Source organism: Aphelocoma coerulescens, chromosome 22 (genome assembly GCF_041296385.1).
Source record: "Aphelocoma coerulescens isolate FSJ_1873_10779 chromosome 22, UR_Acoe_1.0, whole genome shotgun sequence".
In the NCBI taxonomy this organism is placed as follows: Eukaryota; Metazoa; Chordata; class Aves; order Passeriformes; family Corvidae; genus Aphelocoma; species Aphelocoma coerulescens.
The window spans coordinates 1,532,942-1,555,379 of NC_091035.1; the positions used below are offsets into that span (position 1 = coordinate 1,532,942).

At 53.1% G+C, this 22,438-nt stretch overlaps 1 protein-coding gene across 5 annotated transcripts; it reads right to left on the bottom strand.

The window, feature by feature from the left end:
• Positions 1–1,208: 1,208 nt before the first annotated feature.
• TIA1 (TIA1 cytotoxic granule associated RNA binding protein) lies at positions 1,209–21,602 on the bottom strand. Of its 5 annotated transcripts, XM_069035689.1 has the most exons (12): positions 21,442–21,602; positions 16,690–16,786; positions 16,149–16,247; positions 14,459–14,513; positions 12,524–12,611; positions 9,239–9,314; positions 7,141–7,249; positions 6,557–6,652; positions 6,367–6,451; positions 4,547–4,670; positions 3,419–3,558; positions 1,210–1,428 (listed from the first exon to the last, which is right to left on the bottom strand). In XM_069035689.1, the coding sequence occupies exons 1-12, from the start codon at positions 21,465–21,467 to the stop codon at positions 1,308–1,310; spliced, it is 1,116 nt and encodes a 371-aa protein (XP_068891790.1). In that variant the 5' UTR covers positions 21,468–21,602; the 3' UTR covers positions 1,210–1,307. The 5 variants fall into 5 exon arrangements, with proteins under 5 accessions (XP_068891786.1, XP_068891785.1, XP_068891789.1 ...); XM_069035685.1 differs by lacking the exons at positions 16,149–16,247; positions 16,690–16,786; positions 21,442–21,602 and adding an exon at positions 14,696–15,729 and having other exon boundaries at positions 1,209–1,428; positions 4,565–4,670; XM_069035684.1 differs by lacking the exons at positions 16,149–16,247; positions 16,690–16,786; positions 21,442–21,602 and adding an exon at positions 14,696–15,727 and having other exon boundaries at positions 1,209–1,428.
• Positions 21,603–22,438: the final 836 nt, after the last annotated feature.

Sequence of the window (22,438 nt, forward strand, 5' to 3'; positions counted from 1 at the left end):
GCTTCTTTTTGGGGCTTTTTTCTTTCTTTTTTGTATTTTTTTGTTGGTTTTTTTCCCCAGCTGTTTCTGGTTTCTCCGAGGGGAAAAAAAAATCCCCTCTAAAAACAAAAAATTGATTAAAAACTAAAATTACAAACCCCCCCCCGAGGATGACTTTGTGCAATTCCTGCCTCGATTCTCAGCTAAGGCAGTGAAGTCCCTGCATTCGTGTTTTCAAAAACATTAAAAAACAAACAAACAAAACCCCACGGATTTAAGAAACACAAAAAATAAAATAAAATAAAATAATATAAAACAACAAAAATAAATTAAAAAAGAAAATAAAAGATAAAATAAAATAATTAAAAGAAAATAAAATAAAAATTAAAATAATAAAAAGAAAATAAAAAAGAAAATGAAACAAAATGAAATTAAAAAATGAAAATGAAAATAAAATAAAATAAAATAAAACAAAACTAAACTAAAATAAAATAATTAAAATAGAATAGAATAGAATAGAATAGAATAGAATAGAATAGAATAGAATAAAATCAAATCAAAATAAAAGGAAAGGAAAGGAAAGAAAAACAAAATAAAATAAAACAAAATAAAACAAAAAATAAAATAAAAAAATTAAAATAGAATAGAATAGAATAGAATAAAATCAAATAAAAATAAATAAAAAGGAATGGAAAGAAAATAAAAACAAAATAAAATAAAATAAAACAAATAAAAATCAAAACAAAAAATAAAAAAATAGAATAGAATAGAATAGAATAGAATAGAATAGAATAGAATAAAATAAAATAAAAAAGGAAAGAAAAGAAAAGAAAAGAATAAAATAAATAAACAATAAAATAAAACAAAACAAAATAAAATAAAATAAATAAAACAAAACTAAATAAATAAAACAAAACAAAATAAAATAAGATAAAATAAATAAAACAAAACAAAATAAAATAAAATGAAATAAAATGAAATAAAATAAAATGAAATAAAATGAAATAAAATAAAATAAAAATAAAATGAAATAAAATGAAATAAAATAAAATAAAATAAAATAAAATAAAATAAAATAAAATAAAATAAAATAAAATAAAAACCACCAAACCAAACCAAACAACAAACAAAAAGGACAAACAAACCCGAAGGCGGCAGAAGGCGGCGGCGGTGGCGATCCAGCATCTGGGTTTTGTTTTTTGGGGGAGGGGAGAGGAGGAAAAGGGGGGAGGGGAGGGGGGGGATTCTGTCAAATCTGAGCGCTGGGGGAGGGCTGGCTCCATGCTGGCCCCCGGAGGTGCTGCGGCAATGAACAGCGGGCTCGCGGCTCAGGGCGCCTCGAAGCCCACGCGGAAGCCGGGCTGGGCCGGCAGCACGGCGCCGTTGTGGCCCTGAGCCGCCGGCACGCCGAACGCGGGGCCCATCCACGGCGCCGACGGCGAGCTCTGCCTGCGGGCAACGGCACGGCTTGGGGGGCGAGCCAAGGCTTGGGGGGCGAGCCAAGGCTTGGGGGGCGAGCCAAGGCCGGGGGCGAGCCAAGGCTTGGGGGGCGAGCCAAGGCTTGGGGGGCGAGCCAAGGCTTGGGGGGCGAGCCAAGGCTTGGGGGGCGAGCCAAGGCTTGGGGGGCGAGCCAAGGCTTGGGGGGCGAGCCAAGGCCGGGGGCGAGCCAAGGCCGGCGGGGCTGCGGCTGCCCCGGCCCATCCCCGACAGGCGGGCGAGCGGCGGCTCAGGAGGCTCAGCCGCACCCGCGGGCAGTGCCCGGGCACAAACAACTGCCCTCCCTTGTTGGGGCAAGTGCCCGGGCACAAACAACTCCCTCCCTTGTTGGGGCAGTGCCCGGGCACAAACAACCGCCCTCCCTTGTTGGGGAAAGTGCCCGGGCACAAACAACTCCCTCCCTTGTTGGGGAAAGTGCCCGGGCACAAACAACCGCCCTCCCTTGCCCAGGAAAGTGCCCGGTTCCTCGGTGGTTCGCTGGCTCTCTGTTGGATCTCCCCCCTCCCTCCCTGTTTACCCCAGTGGTTCTTTTGGTGGATTGTATCCCCCCCTTGGCTGTTTGCCCCTTTCACCGGGGTTTTCAAATTCCCTATAAAACTGAGGGCGAGCCTCAGGGGATGAGCCCATCCCATTGCATCCCATTGCATCCCATTGCATCCCATCCCATTGCATCCCATTGCATCCCATTGCATCCCATTGCATCCCATCCCATTGCATCCCATCCCATTGCATCCCATCCCATTGCATCCCATTGCATCCCATTGCATCCCATCACTTCCCATCCCATTGCATCCCATTGCATCCCATCCCATCCCATCGCATTCCATCCCATCCCTTCCAATCCCTTCCCATCCCATGCCATCCCATCACTTCCCATGCCATGCCATGCCATGCCATACCATGCCATGCCATGCCATGCCATCCTATCCCATCGCATTCCATCCCATTCCTTCCAATTCCTTCCCATCCCAATCCAATCCATCCCAACCCAATCCATCCCATCCCATCCATCCCACCCCATCCCTTCCCATCCCATCCCATCCCATCCCATCCCATCCCATCCCATCCCATCCCATCCCATCCCATCCCATCCCATCCCATCCCATCCCATCCCTTCCCATCCCATCCCTTCCCATCACTTCCCATGCCATGCCATGCCATCCTATCCCATTGCATTCCATCCTATTCCTTCCAATCCCATCCCATCCCATGCCATCCCATCCCATCCCATCCCATCCCATCCCATCCCATCCCATCCCATCCCATCCCATCCCAATCCAATCCATCCCAACCCATCCCATCCCATCCCATCCCATCCCATCCCATCCCATCCCATGCCATCCCATCCCATCCCATCCCATCCCATTAATTCCATCCCATCCCATCCCATCCCATCCCATCCCATCCCATCCCATCCCATCCCATCCCATCCCATCCCATCCCATCCCATCCCATCCCACCCCTTCCCACCCCACCCCATCCCATCCCAGCTCGTTCTGCTTCTGAAACTTCCAACACTGAACCTGTCAGGAGCCAGCCCAGAGCGGCCTCTCTGTCCCTTTGTCCCCGAGCCAACGGGAGCCGATCCCGCCGGCTCCTGCCCCGTTCCCTCTGGAAGAACCCAGCGAGCCAGCCCAGCCAGCAGCACCTTCCTGACCCCAACATCGCTTCTGCGACCCACAGAACGCAGCTGGACTCTCTCTGACCTGGGGCACGCCCGTGCCTCGAGCACCACAATTAGGGGGCAAACCAATCCTTTAGGAATTCCTAACCAAACCCCACAGCTCGGCAGGGACGGGGTTCAGGCAGGATCGGGGCGCTCCGGGGCTGTTGTGACCCGCCCGAGCTGCGGGATGGCTCCGCTGTGGGATGGCTCCGCTGAGGTGCAAAAATCGCTTCCCAGGGGGGATAAAAATTGGGATAAAAAGGGCTCTGGACTCACCCAAATCCCTGCTGGTTCCAGGCCTGGCCGTAGACGCCGTAGGTGGGCACCTGCCAGCCGTTGGGCACGTACTGGCCCAGCTGGGCGCCGCCGTACCACTGTCCCCACTGCCCGTAGGCCGGCGGGTAGCTCAGCTGGCTCTGGGGACAGGGAATGACGGAATTAGGGAATTCTCACCCCCTGCTAGACAGACCTGGTGGCTCCAGCCTGGCCATGGATGTTTGCAGCTGCTCAGGGAATCCCATCCCTGCCCAAAATCCCGTCTATCCCTGTCCTGTGCCACGCTGATCCCCATGTTCTCTGGGCCGAGCCCCTTTCCCCGCTCCCTCAGGAATTGCACATCTCTGGACTCTCTCCAACCCCATAACCCATCCCTGGATGCTCTCCAACCCCATAACCCACCCCTGGACGCTCTCCAACCCCATAACCCATCCCTGGACGCTCTCCAACCCCATAACCCATCCCTGGATGCTCTCCAACCCCATAACCCATCCCTGGATGCTCTCCAACCCCATAACCCATCCCTGGACGCTCTCCAACCCCATAACCCATCCCTGGACGCTCTCCAACCCCATAACCCATCCCTGGATGCTCTCCAACCCCATAACCCATCCCTGGACAATCTCCAACCCCATAACCCATCCCTGGATGCTCTCCAACCCCATAACCCACCCCTGGACAGTCTCCAACCCCATAACCCATCCCTGGACAATCTCCAACCCCATAACCCATCCCTGGATGCTCTCCAACCCCATAACCCACCCCTGGACAGTCTCCAACCCCATAACCCATCTTTGGACAATCTCCAACCCCATAACCCATCCCTGGATGCTCTCCAACCCCATAACCCACCCCTGGACAGTCTCCAACCCCATAACCCATCTTTGGACAATCTCCAACCCCATAACCCATCCCTGGACGCTCTCCAAACCCATAACCCACCCCTGATCTCCCTTTTCTCCAGGCTGAGCCCCTTTCCCAGCTCCCTTAGGAATTCCCCATCCCTGGACGCTCCCCCTCCCCACACCCCACCCCATATCCCCCTTTTCTCCAGGCCCAGCCCCTTTCCCAGCTCACTCCCACTCCCCATCCCTGACCAGGCTGAGGAGCGAGCAGGGCACCCCTGACCTGCTGGACGGGGCTGACCATGTCGGGCGTCTCCTTGCCCCAGTAGCACTTCACCACGTGGCCCTCGATGGTGGTGCCGTTGACGGAGACGATGGCATGGGCAGCGCTCTCGTGGGCACTGAACCTGGCGGGGTGCAGGATGGGGATTTGAGAGGGAAGGACTCAGCTGGGAACAACCCCAGAGAGGATTGGGGTGGGTCAGAGCTGGAGGTGTCCCCATGCCCCACAGTGGGTGCAGGACTGGGATTTGAGCGGGAAGGACTCGGGAAGCACACCAGGAACAACCCCAGAGAGGATTGGGGTGGGTCAGAGCTGGAGGTGTCCCCATGCCCCACAGTGGGTGCAGGACTGGGATTTGAGCGGGAAGGACTCGGGAAGCACACCAGGAACAACCCCAGAGAGGACTGGGGTGGGTCAGAGCTGGAGGTGTCCCCATGCCCCACAGTGGGTGCAGGACTGGGATTTGAGCGGGAAGGACTCGGGAAGCACACCAGGATCAGCCCCAGAGAGGATTGGGGTGGGTTAGAAGCAGGCTGGGTGCCAGAGGTGTCCCCGTGCCCCACAGTGGGCGCGGGATCGGGATTTGAGCGGGAAGCACACCGGGAACAACCCCAGAGAGGACTGGGGTGGGTCAGAGGCAGAGCTGTCCCTGTGCCCCACAGCGGGTGCAGGATTGGGATTTGAGTGGGAAGCACACCGGGAACAACCCCAGAGAGGATTGGGGTGGGTCAGAGCCAGGCTGATGGAGATCCTAAATCACAAAGGGTCCTGCTCCAAGGGGTTTCTGGGGTTTTCCCCCACTTGTTAAGGCCATAAACTCCTCTTCAGACCACAGGAAGGAAAAACCCTCTAATCTGGGAGGCTTCAGTGACTCCTCTGTGCTGATGGAGATCCTAAATCCCACAGGGCCCTGTTCCAAGGGGTTTCTGGGCTTTCCCCCACTTGTTACAACCACAAACCCTCCTCAGAGCAGAAACCCTCTAATCTGGGAGGGCTCAGTAACTCCTCTGTGGTGTTCCAAGGGGTTTCTGGGGTTTCCCCCACTTGTTACAGCCATAAACTCCTCCTCAGAGCAGAAAGAGCAGAAATCCTCTAATCTGGGAGGCTTCAGTGACTCCTCCGTGCTGATGGAGATCCTAAATCACACAGGGCCCTGCTCCAAGGGGTTTCTGGGCTTTCCCCCACTTGTTACAACCCCAAACCCTCCTCAGAGCAGAAATCCTCTAATCTGGGAGGCTTCAGTGACTCCTCTGTGCTGATGGAGACCCTAAATCACAAAAGGCCCTGCTCCATGGGGACCTTAAATCACAAAAGGCCCTGCCCCATGGGGACCCTAAATCACACAGGGCCCTGCTCCATGGGGACCTTAAATCACAAAAAGCCCTGCTCCATGGGGACCTTAAATCACAAAAGGCCCTGCTCCATGGGGACCCTAAATCACACAGGGCCCTGCTCCATGGGGACCTTAAATCACAAAAGGCCCTGCTCCATGGGGACCTTAAATCACAAAAGGCCCTGCCCCATGGGGACCTTAAATCACAAAAGGCCCTGCCCCATGGGGACCTTAAATCACAAAAGGCCCTGCTCCATGGGGACCCTAAATCACACAGGGCCCTGCTCCATGGGGACCTTAAATCACAAAAGGCCCTGCTCCATGGGGACCCTAAATCACACAGGGCCCTGCTCCAAGGGGTTTCTGGGCTTTCCCCCACTTGTTACAACCACAAACCCTCCTCAGAGCAGAGGAAGGAAAAACCCCTTGACATCCAGGACGCTCCCACCCTTGCAAAGCTCCCCTCCCTCCCCAAACCCCGCCGCACCTGACGAAGGAGTAGCCTTTATCCGGGAACACTCGGATCTCCATGATTTGCCCGAAGGGGGAGAAGGTCTGGCGCATCAGCTGCTCTGGAGCAGGAAGGACAAGAGAGAGAGCGGCGTGAGGCAGCCGTGGTGGCACGGGGACAGCGGGCACAGCGGGCACAGCGGGCACGGGGGCGAGGCCACACGTACCTGTGAGGCCCGAGGTGACCCCCCCGCAGTACACGGTGCAGTTGCTGGGGCTGGACTGAGTGACCACCTCGTCGTAGGACAATTGTTTGGTGTTGGCTGGAAGAGATTGCACGGGGATTTTTAAGGGATGGGATGGGAATTGGGGAGGAGTTTTAGTCCTGACTGGAACGGGACTTGGAGCACAACCCACAAACACCTGCTGGGGTCATGGAGGATCTCTACAGGGAGAGCTCAGAGCCCCTTGTAGGGCCTGGAGGGGCTCCATGAGAGCTGGAGAGGGACTGGGGACAAGGGCTGGAGGGACAGGGCACGGGGAATGGCTTCCCAGTGGGAAAGGGGAGATTTAAATGGGATCTTGGGAAGGAATGAGGGTGGGGAGGGGCTGGGCTGGAATTCCCAGAGCAGCTGTGGCTGCCCCTGGATCCCTGGAAGTGCCCAAGGCCAGGCTGGAGCCCCCTGGGACAGCGGGAGGTGTCCCTGCCCGTGGCAGGGGTGGCACTGGGTGGGCTCTGAGGTCCTTCCCACCCCAAGGACAGCGGGATCCCCCGCCCCAGGAGCTGGCAGGGCACAGGGTGGGCACCTACTCTCATAGGTGCTCTTGGGAGCCGGAGGTTTCCTCGTGGCCCAGTTGGTCCGGATCTGCCGCCCCCCGAGCCACTGCCCCCCCATCTGCTGGATGGCGTTCTCGGCGTCCTGGCACAGAGGGAGACAAAAACCCCCCTGCTGGCACCGGGTCCTTTGGGACAGAGCCACGGGAACGACAGCACTGCCCTCCTGAGGGACCCATCCCTGCGAGTGTCCCTGGCCAGGCTGGATGGGGATTGGAGGTGTCCCTGCCCACGGCTGGGGTGGCGCTGGATGGGATTTAAGGTCCTTTCAGCCCAAATCGTTGTGGGACTCTGTCATGGGTTAGTAAGCAGAGTCCTGGAAGTGATGTCCTTGCCAAGGGGTGCTTACAGCTTCCTGTGTGACCTGACAGGGCCTAGCAGTGGCCAGTTTGCATATGGACAATTCTTTGAGCCACTTAAAGCTGTGACCACCTCTGTGATGCACACCTAAGAACAGAAGCCCTGAGGCAGAGGCTCTGGCTCGTTTCTGGTGTTGGGACAGGTGGCTGCGGGCCCCATGTGGGGGCCAGTGGGCTACGACCATCCTGGAGCCGATGGCCCTGTTCCACCCACGGAATCCCCCCCACAGCCCTGCAGCCAGGGCGGGCTCTTCCCCCCTCCACTTCGATAGCCACATTCCAGCTGCAAGGCCGAGGTGAGATTAACCCTTTTATTGCTGTGGAGAGCTGAAAACCTGAGGGAAGAGAAAGAGGAGATGCTTAGAGCTGAAATTCTGTTGTGAAGCTCTGATATATCAGAGTATCCCGTTGTAATTTCATGGAGATCTGGCGGGTGGAGTGTTCAACTCGTGAGCAAAAGCACCTGCGCTGAGATAGGCAGATGCTGACACAGCTGTAATTTCATGAGAAGTTTGGACAGGGAGAGATGGAAGCCATGAGGACTTTTGCTCCAAATGGGAAAGGAGAAACCTCAGTCTCTAGAGATGGACCAGATGAGGATTTTGGTTCCAAATGGGAAAGGAGAAACCTCAGTTCCTAGAGATGCTCCCAGAGATAGTCCTAAAGATGAAGATGAGGAGGACCCTTTGCTCCCAGGGAAGGAGAAGGGCCTCTGTTCTTAGAGATGAAATGTTCCCAGAGATGGGTGAAGAGAACTTTTGTTTCTGAATGGCTCAACCTTAAAATTGTACCCCAAAAACCTTCAAGAGTGGACCCTCGAAAGCAGTTGTGGGAAAAGCTGCAGGTCAGGGAAGGGACTCACATGGGAGCAGAGAGACTCCTCTTCCTAAATGGACTGAACAATATTTGGAAGTGGGTGGCTGTCTCAGTGTGATACTGTTTTCATAGCATGAGCAAGAAGAGAATTTCTCTTCCTAAATGGACTGAACAAGGTTATTATGGAAGTGGTAAACAGACTGAACATCTTAAGGGTTGTCTTTTTATATTGTCAGTGGGAGAAGGGAGGAAGGTGGGAAGAGGAGAAGTGTTCTGAAGGTATGGTATGATTTTTTTCCCCTTCTTTTAGGTCTGTTCATAAACTTCTTTATATTCTTTCAAGTTTGGTGCCTGCTTTGCATTTCTCCTAATTCTTATCTCACAGAAGATAAACAAGAATGAATATTTTGGGCCAAACCACTACATTAAATTGGGGTTTCTGCCTGATTACAAACCCAACCTGCTACAGATTCTGTGACTTCTGTGGATTTAGAAACAGAGAGAGAAGCTTGCCCTTGTTACAGGCAGGGAAACCAAAGTGAAAATCAGCTGGGGAAGCTCGAGTGTGACAGAGATTCAGCTGCTCACCAGAGAGGGAAATGAAGGGATCTTCCCTTTTAATGGGGAAGGAAACAGAAGGAAATGAAGGAGGAAATGAAGGAGGAAATGAAGGAGGAAATGAAGGAGGAAATGAAGGAGGAAATGAAGGAGGAAATGAAGGGATCTTTCCCATTTATTGGAGAGGGAAATGAAAGCATTTTACTCATTTATTGAAGAGGGAAACAGAGGGCTCTTACCCATTTATTGGAGAGGGAAATGAAAGGATTTTACCCATTTTTTGGAGAGAGAAATGACGGGATTGGACCCATTTTTTGGAGAAGGAAATGAAGGGCTCTTACCCATTTATTGAAGAAGGAGACGAAGCCGTAGCCCTTGGACTTGCCCGTGGCCATGTCCTTGACCACCCGTGCATCCCTAAAAAGCACAAACAGGAGCCAGCTCAGCCCCCCCAGCCCGGCTGGGGCAGGCTCAGCTCCACCTCTTCCCCTGCACCAGCACCACACTCAAAGCAAAAAAGGCTCCTTGTCTACACACAGCTCGGCTAAAGGAGCAAAATTAAATTTAAAACATGCAAATCAAAGAGCTTCTCTAACAAATGGCTGCGTTTTACAGCTGGCTCCTGCTCCAGACACTGTCACAGGCTGGGGAAGACACAAAGCGTGGTCAAAGCAGCTGTTCCAAATCACTTCAGGAGCTTGGCTGGCTCTCTGGAACCATGCAATTTTTTAAAGTCTTAATTTATTTGCCAGCACATTCTACCTGCTCATTCCAAAGACTGAATAGAAAATAAAAATGAAAATCAAAAATAATAAAAAAAAATAGGAATTAAAAGGCATACGTCGCCTGTTAACTGAATTCTTTAATTCTCGGGTCAATTCGTTACCCCCTTTTTGGGCTGTGGGCAGCTGTAAATTTTGAGAGATTGATATTTCAGAAATTACTGAGGAAAAGAAAACATATTTCAACTCTTCAAACCACACATCATCGGCACAACAGCAATCAAATGGGAGTGATTGGAACTACGAGGTGTAGGAAGAAAAAAAGGGGGGGGGGAAAGGGATAAAATGGATAAAATGAAATAAAACTACAACGTTTGTCCACTGTGAAGCTTGTGGTTAGCCATGGAATTCTGTCCATTCTTCAGGGACACTCTGCAAAATAACCAGAGCCCCGTTATTTGGGATTGAGGTAGGAGAGATCCCAGCTCCAGAGCCAAACCCACCGGTGGCACAGGGCGCTGCTCGGGCAATCCGGGCACAAAGGCAGCCTTGGGGGGACGTGTCCTCAGCCCCAGGCCACCCTCTGCTCCCCTCCCCACAGGGACAGGCAGGGAAAGAAACAGAAAAAAAAAACCCCAAACCCAGTCAGGAAATGATGGAAGTGAAAAGAGAGGGGGGGCAGAGAAACCAGCAGAGCACGGGCACAGCACTGAGCCACGGCGGGCACAGAGTTCATTAAGGCTCGGAGGTTTGAAGCCTTAATTAAGAGTAATTCTGGCACCCACAGGGGCAGATGCCTGAGGAAAAGCCCTCTCCAAAGCAGCAGGGATATTTGTTCTCTGTTACATCCCTCTTCCTCTTGAACTTCCCTAGAATTCGGGTCCAAAGTCCCAAATTGCCTGGAAAAGCCACTCCGGGGAGCTGAGCTGGGCTTGCTTGAGAGGGAAGGGGGGAAAAACTCCCCTCTACTCCCCCTCAACTGAAAATTTGGGAATAAAGACTCAAAACAGGAGCAGAGTGAGCACAAAGGGAGGGAGAGGGTGTTTGACAGGGATTCAAACCAGCCAGAGGCCAAGAATCACCCCAGCTCCTCTCTGTGCTCATCATGACTCGAGGTCATCAGTAAAAATTAGTTTAGCACCAGTAAAGATTCAAATTAAAAGGAATCAATCAGGAAACAGTCAATTAGCAGCACATTTCCAGAGGTGAAACACAGCTGGAGAAGTCACTTCATTCCACCCTGTGGTTTTCCAGGGTGGATTTAAATAAGGAGAAAATCCTTTGTGGTTTGGAACGAGAGTTCAAAAGGGAGAATTCTGCTTTTTGGGGGAAAAAACTGAAGTTTGAGGTTGGATGGTGAGTCTGAGCCAGCGTGAGCTTCGTTCCCTTCCCGCCAGCACCGGGCAGGGACAGCTCTTGTAGGGGAAAAAACTCTTCCAGGGAAGGTGGGACAAAGGGCCTGGCCCCAGCTGTGGGGTTGGGAGGGAATTCGGGGGTTCTGGGGGAGTTTTGTGCAAGGTGCTCACTGCCACCAGGGATGGGAAACTCTCACACCAACACCCTGCCTGCTCCTGCCTCCCTCCTGCACCATTCCAGCTGTGCCAGCCCCTCAGCCCTTCATCCAGCCACAGCTGGCCAGAGGCTGGACCCCCTGGAGCCTCATCCCTTCCTTCCAGCCACATCTGGCCAGAGGTTGGACCCCCTGGAGCCTCATCCCTTCTATTCAGCCACATCTGGCCAGAGGTTGAACCCCCTGGAGCCCCATCCCTGCTATTCAGCTACATCTGGCCAGAGGTTGGACTCCCTGGAGCCTCATCCCTTCCTTCCAGCCACATCTGGCCAGAGGTTGGACTCCCTGGAGCCTCATCCCTTCCTTCCAGCCACATCTGGCCAGAGGTTGGACTCCCTGGAGCCTCATCCCTTCCTTCCAGCCACATCTGGCCAGAGGATGAACCCCCTGGAGCCTCATCCCTTCCCTCCAGCCACATCTGGCCAGAGGATGAACCCCCTGGAGCCCCATTCCTTCCCTCCAGCCACATCTGGCCAGAGGTTGGACTCCCTGGAGCCCCATCCCTTCCCTCCAGAGGATGAACCCCCTGGAGCCCTCCCTCTGCACTCCCTGGTGCCCCTGAGCTGCCCTCAGGGGACGTCCGAAGCAAAAAAAAAATCCCATTTACAGAACTTTTTAAACCTTCTAATAAAAGCAAATCAAGCTGGCACGAAAAAGAGGAATAAACTGCAACTCTTGAGGAGGGGTGGGGAGAAAAATATAAAGCAACAAAAACCAAACTTACTTCAATTAAATGCTTCACTACCCAACACTCCAAAGCACTCTATGTTCTTACATCCAATGTCCAGTACAGACAACACTACAAGGAAAATTAAGGGTTTACGTTTGGGGGCTGGAATGGAGGTGCTGCTCCTCGCTCTGCTGCAGCCTGGCAGGGACAGGCTGGCAGGGAGAGCCTGGCACCAGCATGGGACATGCTGGGACCGTCCCAGCTCCCTGACCCAAAGGGTTTGGACAAAGCTCTGGGGCCTCAGGACAAAGTGATGCTGCCCCAACGTGCTCCAAAAAAAAGCTCGTTTTGAGGGAAATGGGAATTAACTCCATAAAAAAATGCTGGCTGTGGGTGGCTGGCAGCAAAAATCCGGAGTGCCAAGGGACTCTGGGGGTAGGGAATGCACAGCCCAGGTGCAGGACCTGCATTTTCCAGCTTTGCCCAACGAGGCAAGGAGGACAAAGTCAAAGCAAGCTGGATGCAACTTCCCTGGGAAAGCAGAAGAGAGGGGGATAAAGGATGTGGCTGGGGGAGAGGGAACCCCTGCACTGCCACGGTGACCCTCACTCCAGCACAAAGCTGCCTCCACTCAGGAGCTGATCTGCCCTAAAAAAGGACTTACGAGATTCTTCCAAAGGGAGCGAAGGCTGCTTTGATGTCTTCAGTTGTGATTTCGGGGCTGAGGTCTCCAACAAAGACGTGGAAATGGTCTTTGGGGGAAGAAGAGAAAGGAGGGTTCAGTGGCTGAAGTGAAGAAATGAAGTGCTTTACTCTGAGCAGAGCAGAGGAAAGAAACTCTTCTACAAAGCCCTTTATTAAAGCTCCAGCTGCTATTCAAAATACATTGTTAAAAAGCACAAAAATACCTATTAGACACCACAAAAACCCATCCTGGATGCTACAGGAAGAGCAGAGTTCGCTGTGGAACAGAATTCCTGCTGTTCCTGACAGCCCCTGCGCTTGGCAGTGCCACAAGGCCGTGATTTGAAGGGCACACATTTGGATCTCGAATTTTTACAATCTGCTTTTAAGGCCTGCCAGCATTTACTGCACAAATCTGAGATTATTTACACTTGGTGTGCCCAGTCCCCAGGAAAATCTCTCTGTCTCCCTGGGCCAGCATTAAGCTGTGATGTGGAATCCTGCAATGGTGGGGTGGGAAGGGATTTAAACCCATCCAGTGCCAGGGGCAGGGACACCTCCCACTGCCCCAGGCTGCTCCAGCCTGGCCTTGGGCACTGCCAGGGATGGGGCAGCTGCAGTGAGCCAGGACTGAAGGTGTCAGGATGGAAAGAGGGATCCCTTCCTGATGAAAACAGGCACAAAAGGCCTGAATCCGAGGAGTTTTCCATCCCAATCCTACAGTGTGTGGCCCAGACTGAGCTGTGCCACAGCAGGCACCAACCTCTCCACTCTGCTTGGGCACTGACAGGGTTTAGCCCCATCGGCCTGAAATTCCAAGATTTTCTGCACAGAAATAGTTGGGAGTGATGGAACCTGTTTTGGAAGGAGCCTGGATGCTGCCAAGGAGCAGCAGCCCTGCTGGGAGATGCTGAATGTGCCTCAAAAAGCACAGAATGAGCCTTTGGGGCTTAAATCACAACTGCCCTGGTACCAAACAGCCACGGGTTTGCACCAACCCGAAACTCTGGACACCAAATCCCTTCCTGATGCTACAGGGAAATGAAAGGGAAGTCTTTCCATAAAAAAATAAATGGAAAACAAACCCAAACCCCCCAAACTTAGCTTCAGGGACCACCCTGGAGATCCACCATTTGCTGTTGAAGAAGACACAATTAATTACCTTGTGAACACTGTGCGAACCTGATGGCAAAGATCAGATTTGCCCTGAAGTTTAATTAACACAAACACAATAAATAATTAGGATTCCAATCAGAACCATTCCCACAGAGCTCTGCGTGGTGCATTTCTGTTTAAGAACTTGCACAGCTCGGGGCACAGGTGACACTGAGCCAAGGTTTTAAAAGGTTGAAATTTTAGCTAAGAGTTAGAAGAAATTGGCATTAATTAAGACACAAAGTAGAAAAACAAAAGATAAGTTAATGATTATTAGATGCCTAAGCTAGAGCCAAGTGATGCATTATTTGCCATGATATTTTAAAGTTTTGTTTCTAGAAGGAAACAGAATGAATGAACTGTCATCAAAAGAAATTGAAACTAACAGAACCAAGAACAGCACCTGGGGCTTGTAACAATTAATCAAAAGTAGGAGATCCTGGGCTGTGCCAAGAGGTCATGAAGGCAAGGAGGTAAAAAGGTCACGGTGAGGAAGACGTTCCTGACTTCATCGAGAGCACTGACCCAATTTGAGAGAGAAACTGCTCATAATGACCTCATTTGCATATAAAGGGAGGTGCTGGGGCCACACAAACCTGGAGTGAGTAACAACCAGAGAACAGAGAACCTGGCACTCGGCTGGCACGTCCCATGCTGCTCCCATGCCACCTGCCAGTGCCTGGATAAACACCCCACTGTCTAACTTTAATTAGAGGGGCTTTTGTCCGTGGATATCGGGATTTAACCAATCAACACTTACTGCTGGTGTCTTTCTTCTGGCTGCTGGGGGTGGTGGCCCAGTTCACTTTGACCTCCTGCAAATGGGAATCACACATCAGGTTTGGTAAATCCCAAAAAGGTCAGACACATCCAGTGCTTAGTTCTGACTTTACAGGGCCCCCCCCCAGGTGCAAGGCTGGGGTTAAAACTCAAGTTTAAGACGTTTTTCTAGGGAGAGGGTTTGTTTTTAAATTAACAGGGGCTGAGGGGTGCTCACCTGGAGAAGGGAAAGATCCAGGGAGAGCTCAGAACCCCTTGCAGGGCCTAAAGGGGCTCCAGGAGAGCTGGAGAGGGACTGGGGACAAGGGATGAAGGGACAGGACACAGGGAATGGCTTCCAGATGTCTTTGGGGTGAGCGTGAAGAGGATGGGGATAGACCCTTATCAGTGGTGCCCAGTGACAGGGTAAGGGGCAAGGACTGAAACATGGGAAGTTCCACCTCAACATGAGGAAAATAAGAAGGAAAATAAGAAGGAAAATATGAGGGAAAACTTTCCTTTGAGGCCTGGGACAGGCTGTGGCATCTCCTTCCCTGCAAACACCAAAACCCTGCCTGGACACGACCCTGTGCATCCTGATCTGAATGGACCTCAGGACGGGATCATCTCCGGAGGTGCCTTCCAACCCCACCCACTCTGGAATTCTGAGATTTTTCTCCAAGTTCCACATCCCCAGCTCCCTCTGAACTCCTCCCAGCACCCTGAACTCCTGCTCCCGACACCCGAACCTCTCCCGACACTCTGAACTCCTCCTTCCGACACTCTGAACTCCTGCTCCCGACACTCTGAACCTCTCCCGACACTCTGAACTCCTCCTCCCGACACTCCGAACCTCTCCCGACACTCTGAACCCCTCCCGACACTCTGAACCTCTCCCGACACCCTGAACTCCTCCTCCCGACACTCTGAACCCCTCCCAGCACCCTGAACTCCTCCTCCCGACACTCTGAACCTCTCCCGACACTCTGAACTCCTCCTCCCGACACTCTGAACCTCTCCCGACACCCTGAACTCCTCCTCCCGACACTCTGAACCTCTCCCGACACTCTGAACTCCTCCTCCCGACACTCTGAACCTCTCCCGACACTCTGAACTGCTCCTCCCGACACTCCGAACCCCTCCCGACACTCTGAACCTCTCCCGACACTCTGAACCTCTCCCGACACTCTGAACTCCTCCTCCCGACACTCTGAACTCCTCCTCCCGACACTCTGAACTCCTCCTCCCGACACTCTGAACTCCTCCTCCCAACACTCTGAACCTCTTCCGACACTCTGAACCTCTCCCGACACTCCGAACCTCTCCCGACACTCCGAACCTCTCCCGACACTCCGAACCCCTCCCGACACTCCGAACCCCTCCCGACACTCTGAACTCCTCCTCCCGACACTCTGAACTCCTCCTCCCGACACTCTGAACCTCTCCCGACACTCCGAACTCCTCCTCCCGACACTCTGAATTGTTCCTCCCAGCACGCTGAACTCCTCCTCCCGACACTCTGAACCTCTCCCGACACTCTGAACTCCTCCTCCCAGTCACATCCCATCAAGCTCTCCACCCCAAACGAAGAGTCCCCATGGCCCGCAGCGGGATGTGCCCCTGGAAGGCCGCAGGGCCCCTGGCCCAGCCCGTGTGGCAGCCCAAACTCACCCCGGGCCATGGCAGCTTACCTTACCCATTATCTTCCTGCCGTTCATGGCGGCCAGCGCGGCGGCCGCGTGCCGGTGCTCGTAGAACTCCACGAAGCAGTAGGGATCATTCCCAGCTGTCTGAGACAGGAAACGAGCCCGGGATTAGGGATACAAACCCGGACTCCGGCTGCTCTGCTCAGCCTCTGATTGCTGACACCTCCACAGCCCCGTGTGGACAGGTTTTCTGACTCTACAGGGAGAGTTTTCTTACTCTTACTCTACTACCAATGCTCCCAGAGGTTTCAATTCCGCTTTAGAAAGGTAAAATTACGGTGAAAAATTTGTAAAACCTCATTTACAACCTCCCCGTGATTTAATGAATTCATTGCCCCTCTCCATGTCCACCCATCCTTAAATTGACCACCAGGCATGTGGCAGAAATGATGCCAAGAACACCTGACTGCATCTCCAGATTTATTTAAGGTGGCTGTGTGTTTCCAGAGGAATTCCCAGACCCACAAGCACAGCCTGGAGCCAGCAGCTCTCAGGAACAGGGGAATCAGAGGATTCAGGCTCTTACATCCATGATCATCTTGCAGTTCTTGCAGGGTCCGATCTGACTGAAGAGCTGGAGGATCAGAGCCTCGGTCACGTCCCTGGAGAGGTTCCCCACGTACCTGAGGGTCAAACACAGGGATGGACACGGATGTTGGACATGCTGGAACCTGGGGAGGGGCCTGGGATAAGGGATGGAGAGACAGGAAAAGGGGGAATGGCTTCCCAGTGCTGGGGGGCTGGGTGAGATGGGATAAGGGGAAGGAATGAGGGTGGGGAGGGGCTGGGCTGGAATTCCCAGAGCAGCTGTGGCTGCCCCTGGATCCCTGGAAGTGCCCAAAGCCAGGCTGGAGACCCCTGGGACAGCAGGAGGTGTCCCTGCCCATGGCAGGGGTGGCACTGGGTGGGTTTAATGTCCCTTCCCACCCAAATCATTCCATGATCCCATGACTCCATGAACTCGACCTTCCAAACTGATTTCCCAGTACAGACTCCAGTTCCCACATCCCTACACCCATTTACTTCCCAGTACAGAAACTCCAGTTCCCATATCCCTACACCCATTTACTTCCCAGTAGACTCCAGTTCCCACATCCCTACACCCATTTACTTCCCAGTACAGAAACTCCAGTTCCCATATCCCTACACCCATTTACTTCCCAGTACAGACGCCAGTTCCCACATCCCTACACCCATTTACTTCCCAGTACAGACTCCAGTTCCCATATCCCTACACCCATTTACTTCCCAGTACAGACTCCAGTTCCCACATCCCTACACCCATTTACTTCCCAGTACAGAAACTCCAGTTCCCATATCCCTACACCCATTTACTTCCCAGTACAGAAACTCCAGTTCCCATATCCCTACACCCATTTACTTCCCAGTACAGACGCCAGTTCCCACATCCCTACACCCATTTACTTCCCAGTACAGACTCCAGTTCCCATATCCCTACACCCATTTACTTCCCAGTACAGACTCCAGTTCCCACATCCCTACACCCATTTACTTCCCAGTACAGACTCCAGTTCCCACATCCCTACACCCATTTACTTCCCAGTACAGAAACTCCAACTCCCATATCCCTGCACCACCACCCCTTCCTGAGCACCACTTCCCAGCTGCCCCAGCAGCTCAGGCTGGTGTTTATCCACGTTCTTCACAACATTTGGTCGGTTCCTCCCAAAGCCCTCAGGTTTTGGAAGCACCAGATCTGCCTGGAATAACCGAGGGCCAACGTGCTTGGGGGCACACATTCCCAATTCGGGCATGCATCAGCCTCCTCAAGCACAACCACATCCCAAATCCCCACTCCCACCTGGGATTTTGGCTTCCTTGGCCACGAAGCCCATTCGTGACCCACGGGTGGCTGCTGCTGTTGTTGTTGTTGAGCCCAAGTCACGGGATTTTTATAAAAAGCCCAGCGAGAAACCTCAGCCCCCGAGGTGTGGCCGCAGCTTCCCGCAGAGGAACGTCCCACGGGAAACCTCTGCCACGGGAATCCCGGCCAAAACACCTGCAGTGCCCCCTGAGCTGCTGCCAGAGGGGCAAAGGGGCTGTCAGGAAACCACCAGGAGCGGATCCAGGCTCTGCTCACGCTCCTGCTGCTGCCACCAGGCCGGGAAGGTTGGGTCACGCAGGGAATGTGGGAAGGAGACAGAGTTTTGTGGCAGAAGGGCTCAGACAGGAGCTCTGTGTTCATCGTCTGGAAAACTGCTCAGCCAGGAGGCAGGATTGGGTTTGAAAATCTCCAAACTTTCACAGGCATTGTCTTGCTCTAAGGGAGCGATTCCTGCACTTCTGAAAAGTTCCCTTAAAAAAAGGGAGGGATTAGAGCACTTCATTAAAGTAATTAACACCAGGACATTGTCCCCCCAGCAAGTCCAACTGAGAGGGGCAATCGGAGAGGCTGGAAAAGACCTCCAAGATCAGAGTCCAACCTTTGATCCATCACCACCTCGTTAACCAGAGCAGAACTAGCAAGGCCTCTCTTTAACTCCCTGTTTTTTTATATCTTATAATTATTTGGATAACAGATCAATGGAAGCAGCAGAGGGATGAGCCTCACGGGACCTTCTGGGTCCCAACTAATTAATTTGTGACCGGAAGATTCCCAAACAGGGGAATCAGGGTCCCTGACCTCTGCACTAAGGGGATTTCATCCCCACAAACAGGCGTCTCCTGAAGCATTCCTGACCTCAGCACTGGGTTCAGCTGGAGAGAGCAGGTTTTAGGGAATCTCGGCATGCCCAAAGGCATTCCCTCAAGGATCCACTGCAGGAACACGTGTGCACACACACAGAGCGTGCCAAGGCGGGTGGGGAACACCCAGAGCTGCAACCCCACTCTGAGCCACGAACTGCTGCCTGACTTTTCCATGGAATTTCGGTGCTGCTCCACGTCCCACGGAGCTGGCACAGGCAGGATCCAGCACACCTGGACCTTGTCCTGGGCCACTCACACACAAATAACCCAGCACCCAGGTGACCCTGCCAGGAAACAACTGAGGAGAGCTCAGCCCTGGCTCTTCCCGCACCTCTCCCACCCCTCTCTTTCCTGCTAATTGCACGAGAATCCAATTAACGAATCAGTTGATGACTTTGCAGGTGAAAGGCTGTGTTATCCACATTAATCTCGAGAAGCCCAACCCAACTGCTGCCAGCACTTGCGCGTGCTTCAGACCACAAATTGATTTAATTTAGGACACGTACGCCACGTGCACCCACGGAAAACACAAACAACAGGACTCTGCTGCCTCGTAACTGCTCTGCAGATCCATGACCTGCTGCTGAAAGTGCCTGTCAAGGAAGGGGACTGCCCACGGGAGAAGGAGCTGCCTCTCCAGGAATTCATTTACACGAGGAAAAACAGCTCGTAACGAACACGGGGCTCTGCACCCCTCTCACTAAACATGGGTGAGGTGGGAAAGGCAAAACCAAGGAGTTCCTTCCAGGAGTGTCTGTGATCTGCTCCAGAAAAACAACTGGAATGTGCTAAAGGAAGGAAAGGACAGGGTGCAGAGGGCTTTGGGGGCCACACAACTGAGGGAGCCCCCAAATGCACACACAGGGGGGTTTTCTGGAGCAGAAATCCTACAGAAATCCCCGTGTGAGCGTGGATTTAAAGATCACCTTTAGCTGCACTTTCTGCCTTCACCTGCTCCTTCTAAACCCGACCTGTGACACCCAGCTGGTGACAACTCCCTGTGTGAGCCCAGAAAGTCACTGGGGTCAGAGAAATCTGTGCTGTTGCTCAGTCCTCAGCTGTTTTAGGGCTGGACTCGGTGATCCTGGAGGTCCTTTCCAGCCTCACTGGTTCCCTGTCCGTGCCACCAGCCGCACGTGCTCCAGGACAGGGACCTGCTTCCCTTGGCACATGCCGAGGCCACCAGGCCCCACACGACCCTTGGGATGGGGGGAAAACATCTTCCCAAATAAACACACAAACACACCAGCGGCTCTGTGTTTGCAGAGGCCAGGAATAGCTCCCCAAATGTGGGAAAACACTGGGATTTGGGTGGCAGAGAGTGGTCACTGCTCAGGACAGCTGGGGCGAGGCACGTCAGGGTCTTGTTGTCCTGTGGTCACTCGGCCAAGTCGTTTCTCAACCCCTGGGGAGGGGCAGCAGTCCAAGGGCACAACATTCCCTCACCCTGGAATGATTCCCTCTCCCTCCTGTCTTTCCTGCTGCACTAGAGAACAAGGCTTCTAGAGGTGGGATGCGAAGACTGGAGCCTGATTTCCCTGATCCAAACACAGGAAAACTACTCCAGATAACACCTGCCTGAGAAAAGGAGGGAAACACAGCCCAGGTGTGCACAGGAGCTGCGGGGAAACAGTCAGGTGTGCACAGGACCAGCACCTTTTGCTAAAATCCAACCTAAACCTCCCCTGACGTGGCTTCGTAATTCATTCCTTGGGAAGCAACAGGTTCAGAGAGTGCTTTGAACACGGGGACAAGCACTGGATCCGTGGGCACCAGCAACCACGGAGGTGCTGAGCATGGCAGTGGGGCTCCGGCTGCTTGCCAGCCAGTCGCTCACAAAAACCTACATGGGTCATGCAGAATGACAGGATCATCATCATCATCATCATCATGGAATGGTTTGGGGTGGAAGGGACTTGGATCATCCAGTTCTATCCCCTGCCATGGGCTGGGATGGACTGGGGAGCGGGGGGACACACACCTTCCAGACTCCCTTTCCCTCCAGACGTGAGCGTGGATGTACCAGGGAGGGGGGGACACCTTCGACACTGCCCTTCCCTCCAGATGTGACCTGGGATGGACTGGGGAGAGTGGCACACACTTTCCAGACCCCCTTTCTATCCAGGACAAGGGGACACACACCTTCCAGACCACTTTTCCCTCCGGATGTGACCTGGGATGGACTAGTAAGGGGGACACACCTTCCAGACCCCTTTTCCCTCCAAATGTGAGTTGGGATGTACTGGGGAAGGGACACACAGCTTCCACACAGCCCTGTCCCTCCACATGTGAGCTGGAGGCCCAGGGTAACGCCCGGAGCGTAGGGCAGGCCGGCGGTGCCCAGCACTGGGAACGGGGAAAGGGCAGGAATACCGCGGGAGCCGGGCTCCCCCCGCTGCCGGAGGGGGCCGGCTACCCCTCAGCCCCGGGCGGGGGTCGCTCCCTCAGCACTGCGGGCGGCTGAGGGTCCGCGGCGGAGCCCTGAGGGGCCCGTCCGTGAGGCGACCCCGGGGCCGCCCCTCCCCGCGGAGCCGGGAACAATAGGCGGTCTCGCCCCCTCCCCACTCACAGGGTCTTGGGCATTTCATCCTCCATGGCGCCGCCGCCGCCCGCCCCGGCTCTTCCCGCCCGCCGGGGCGGCCCCGTGAGCCCTGGGCAGCCCGGGCAGCCCGAGCGGCGCCGGCCCCGCCGGCGGACGGTCCCGCGGCGGCTCCTCGCAAGATGGCGGCGGGCGGGCGGGCTGAGGGGCTGGGGGGGGCTGGACGGGGGGGAGAAGGGGGAGGGAGGAGCCGGGGGCGGGAACGCGCGTGCGCGGGGAGAGCGCGGGAACGGCGCGGGGACGCGCGGCCCGCCCGCCGCGGCCGCTCCGCGCATGCGCGGCCGTGAGGCGAGGAAAGTGGTGAAAATTGATTTAAAATCAAGGCGTTAAACGTAAAGGGGTGAGAAATGAAGGGGTGAGAAGGAAAAGGCTTCAAAGTGAAAGGGTTAAAAGAAAAGCGCTTAAAAGCGGGGTGAAAAGGCGCTGGCGGGCACGGGGGTATCAGCGCGGGGAAATGACAATAAAGGGGTGAAAATAAAGGTGTTGAAAGGAATTTAAAATTGAGGCATTAAAAAGAAAATACCTAAAAGTAAAAGGGTTAAAACCGCGGTGGAAAGGGGTATGGGAGTCAGGGACATGTGGGGTGCTGGGAATGGGGGCAGCAGGGCTGGGAAATAGAAATAAAGGGAGTTAGAATAAAGGAGTTAAAGGAGTTAAAATAGAGGAGTTTAAAATGGAGGAGTGTAAAATTACAGGATTGTAAATGAAAGAATTGAAAGTAAAGTCGGGGTGAAAAGGGACGTGTGGGCATTGGGAACGGGGCACCGGGGTGGGGAAATAAAAATAAAGTTTATAAAATACAGGGACTAAAAGTAAAGGAGCTAAAATAAAGTAATTAAAAATAAATGAATTAAAATTAATTAATTAAAGGGATTAGAAATGAAAGAATCAAAAGTGAAGGGTTTAAAAGCAGGATGAAAAGATTCATGTGGGCACCAGGAATAGAGGCCTTGGGGGGGGGGTGATA

Excerpts from the sequence above, each read along its gene's own strand:
- TIA1 (XM_069035684.1), bottom strand. The coding sequence starts at position 15,148 with ATGTGGAACTTGGAGAAAAATCTCAGAATTCCAGAGTGGGTGGGGTTG. Across the intron at positions 9,315-12,523 it reads GCTCCCTTTGGAAGAATCTC|GGATGCACGGGTGGTCAAGG; the intron begins GTAAGTCCTTTT and ends TGTGCTTTTTAG. Across the intron at positions 6,653-7,140 it reads TCCCAAGAGCACCTATGAGA|CCAACACCAAACAATTGTCC; the intron begins GTAGGTGCCCAC and ends AATCTCTTCCAG.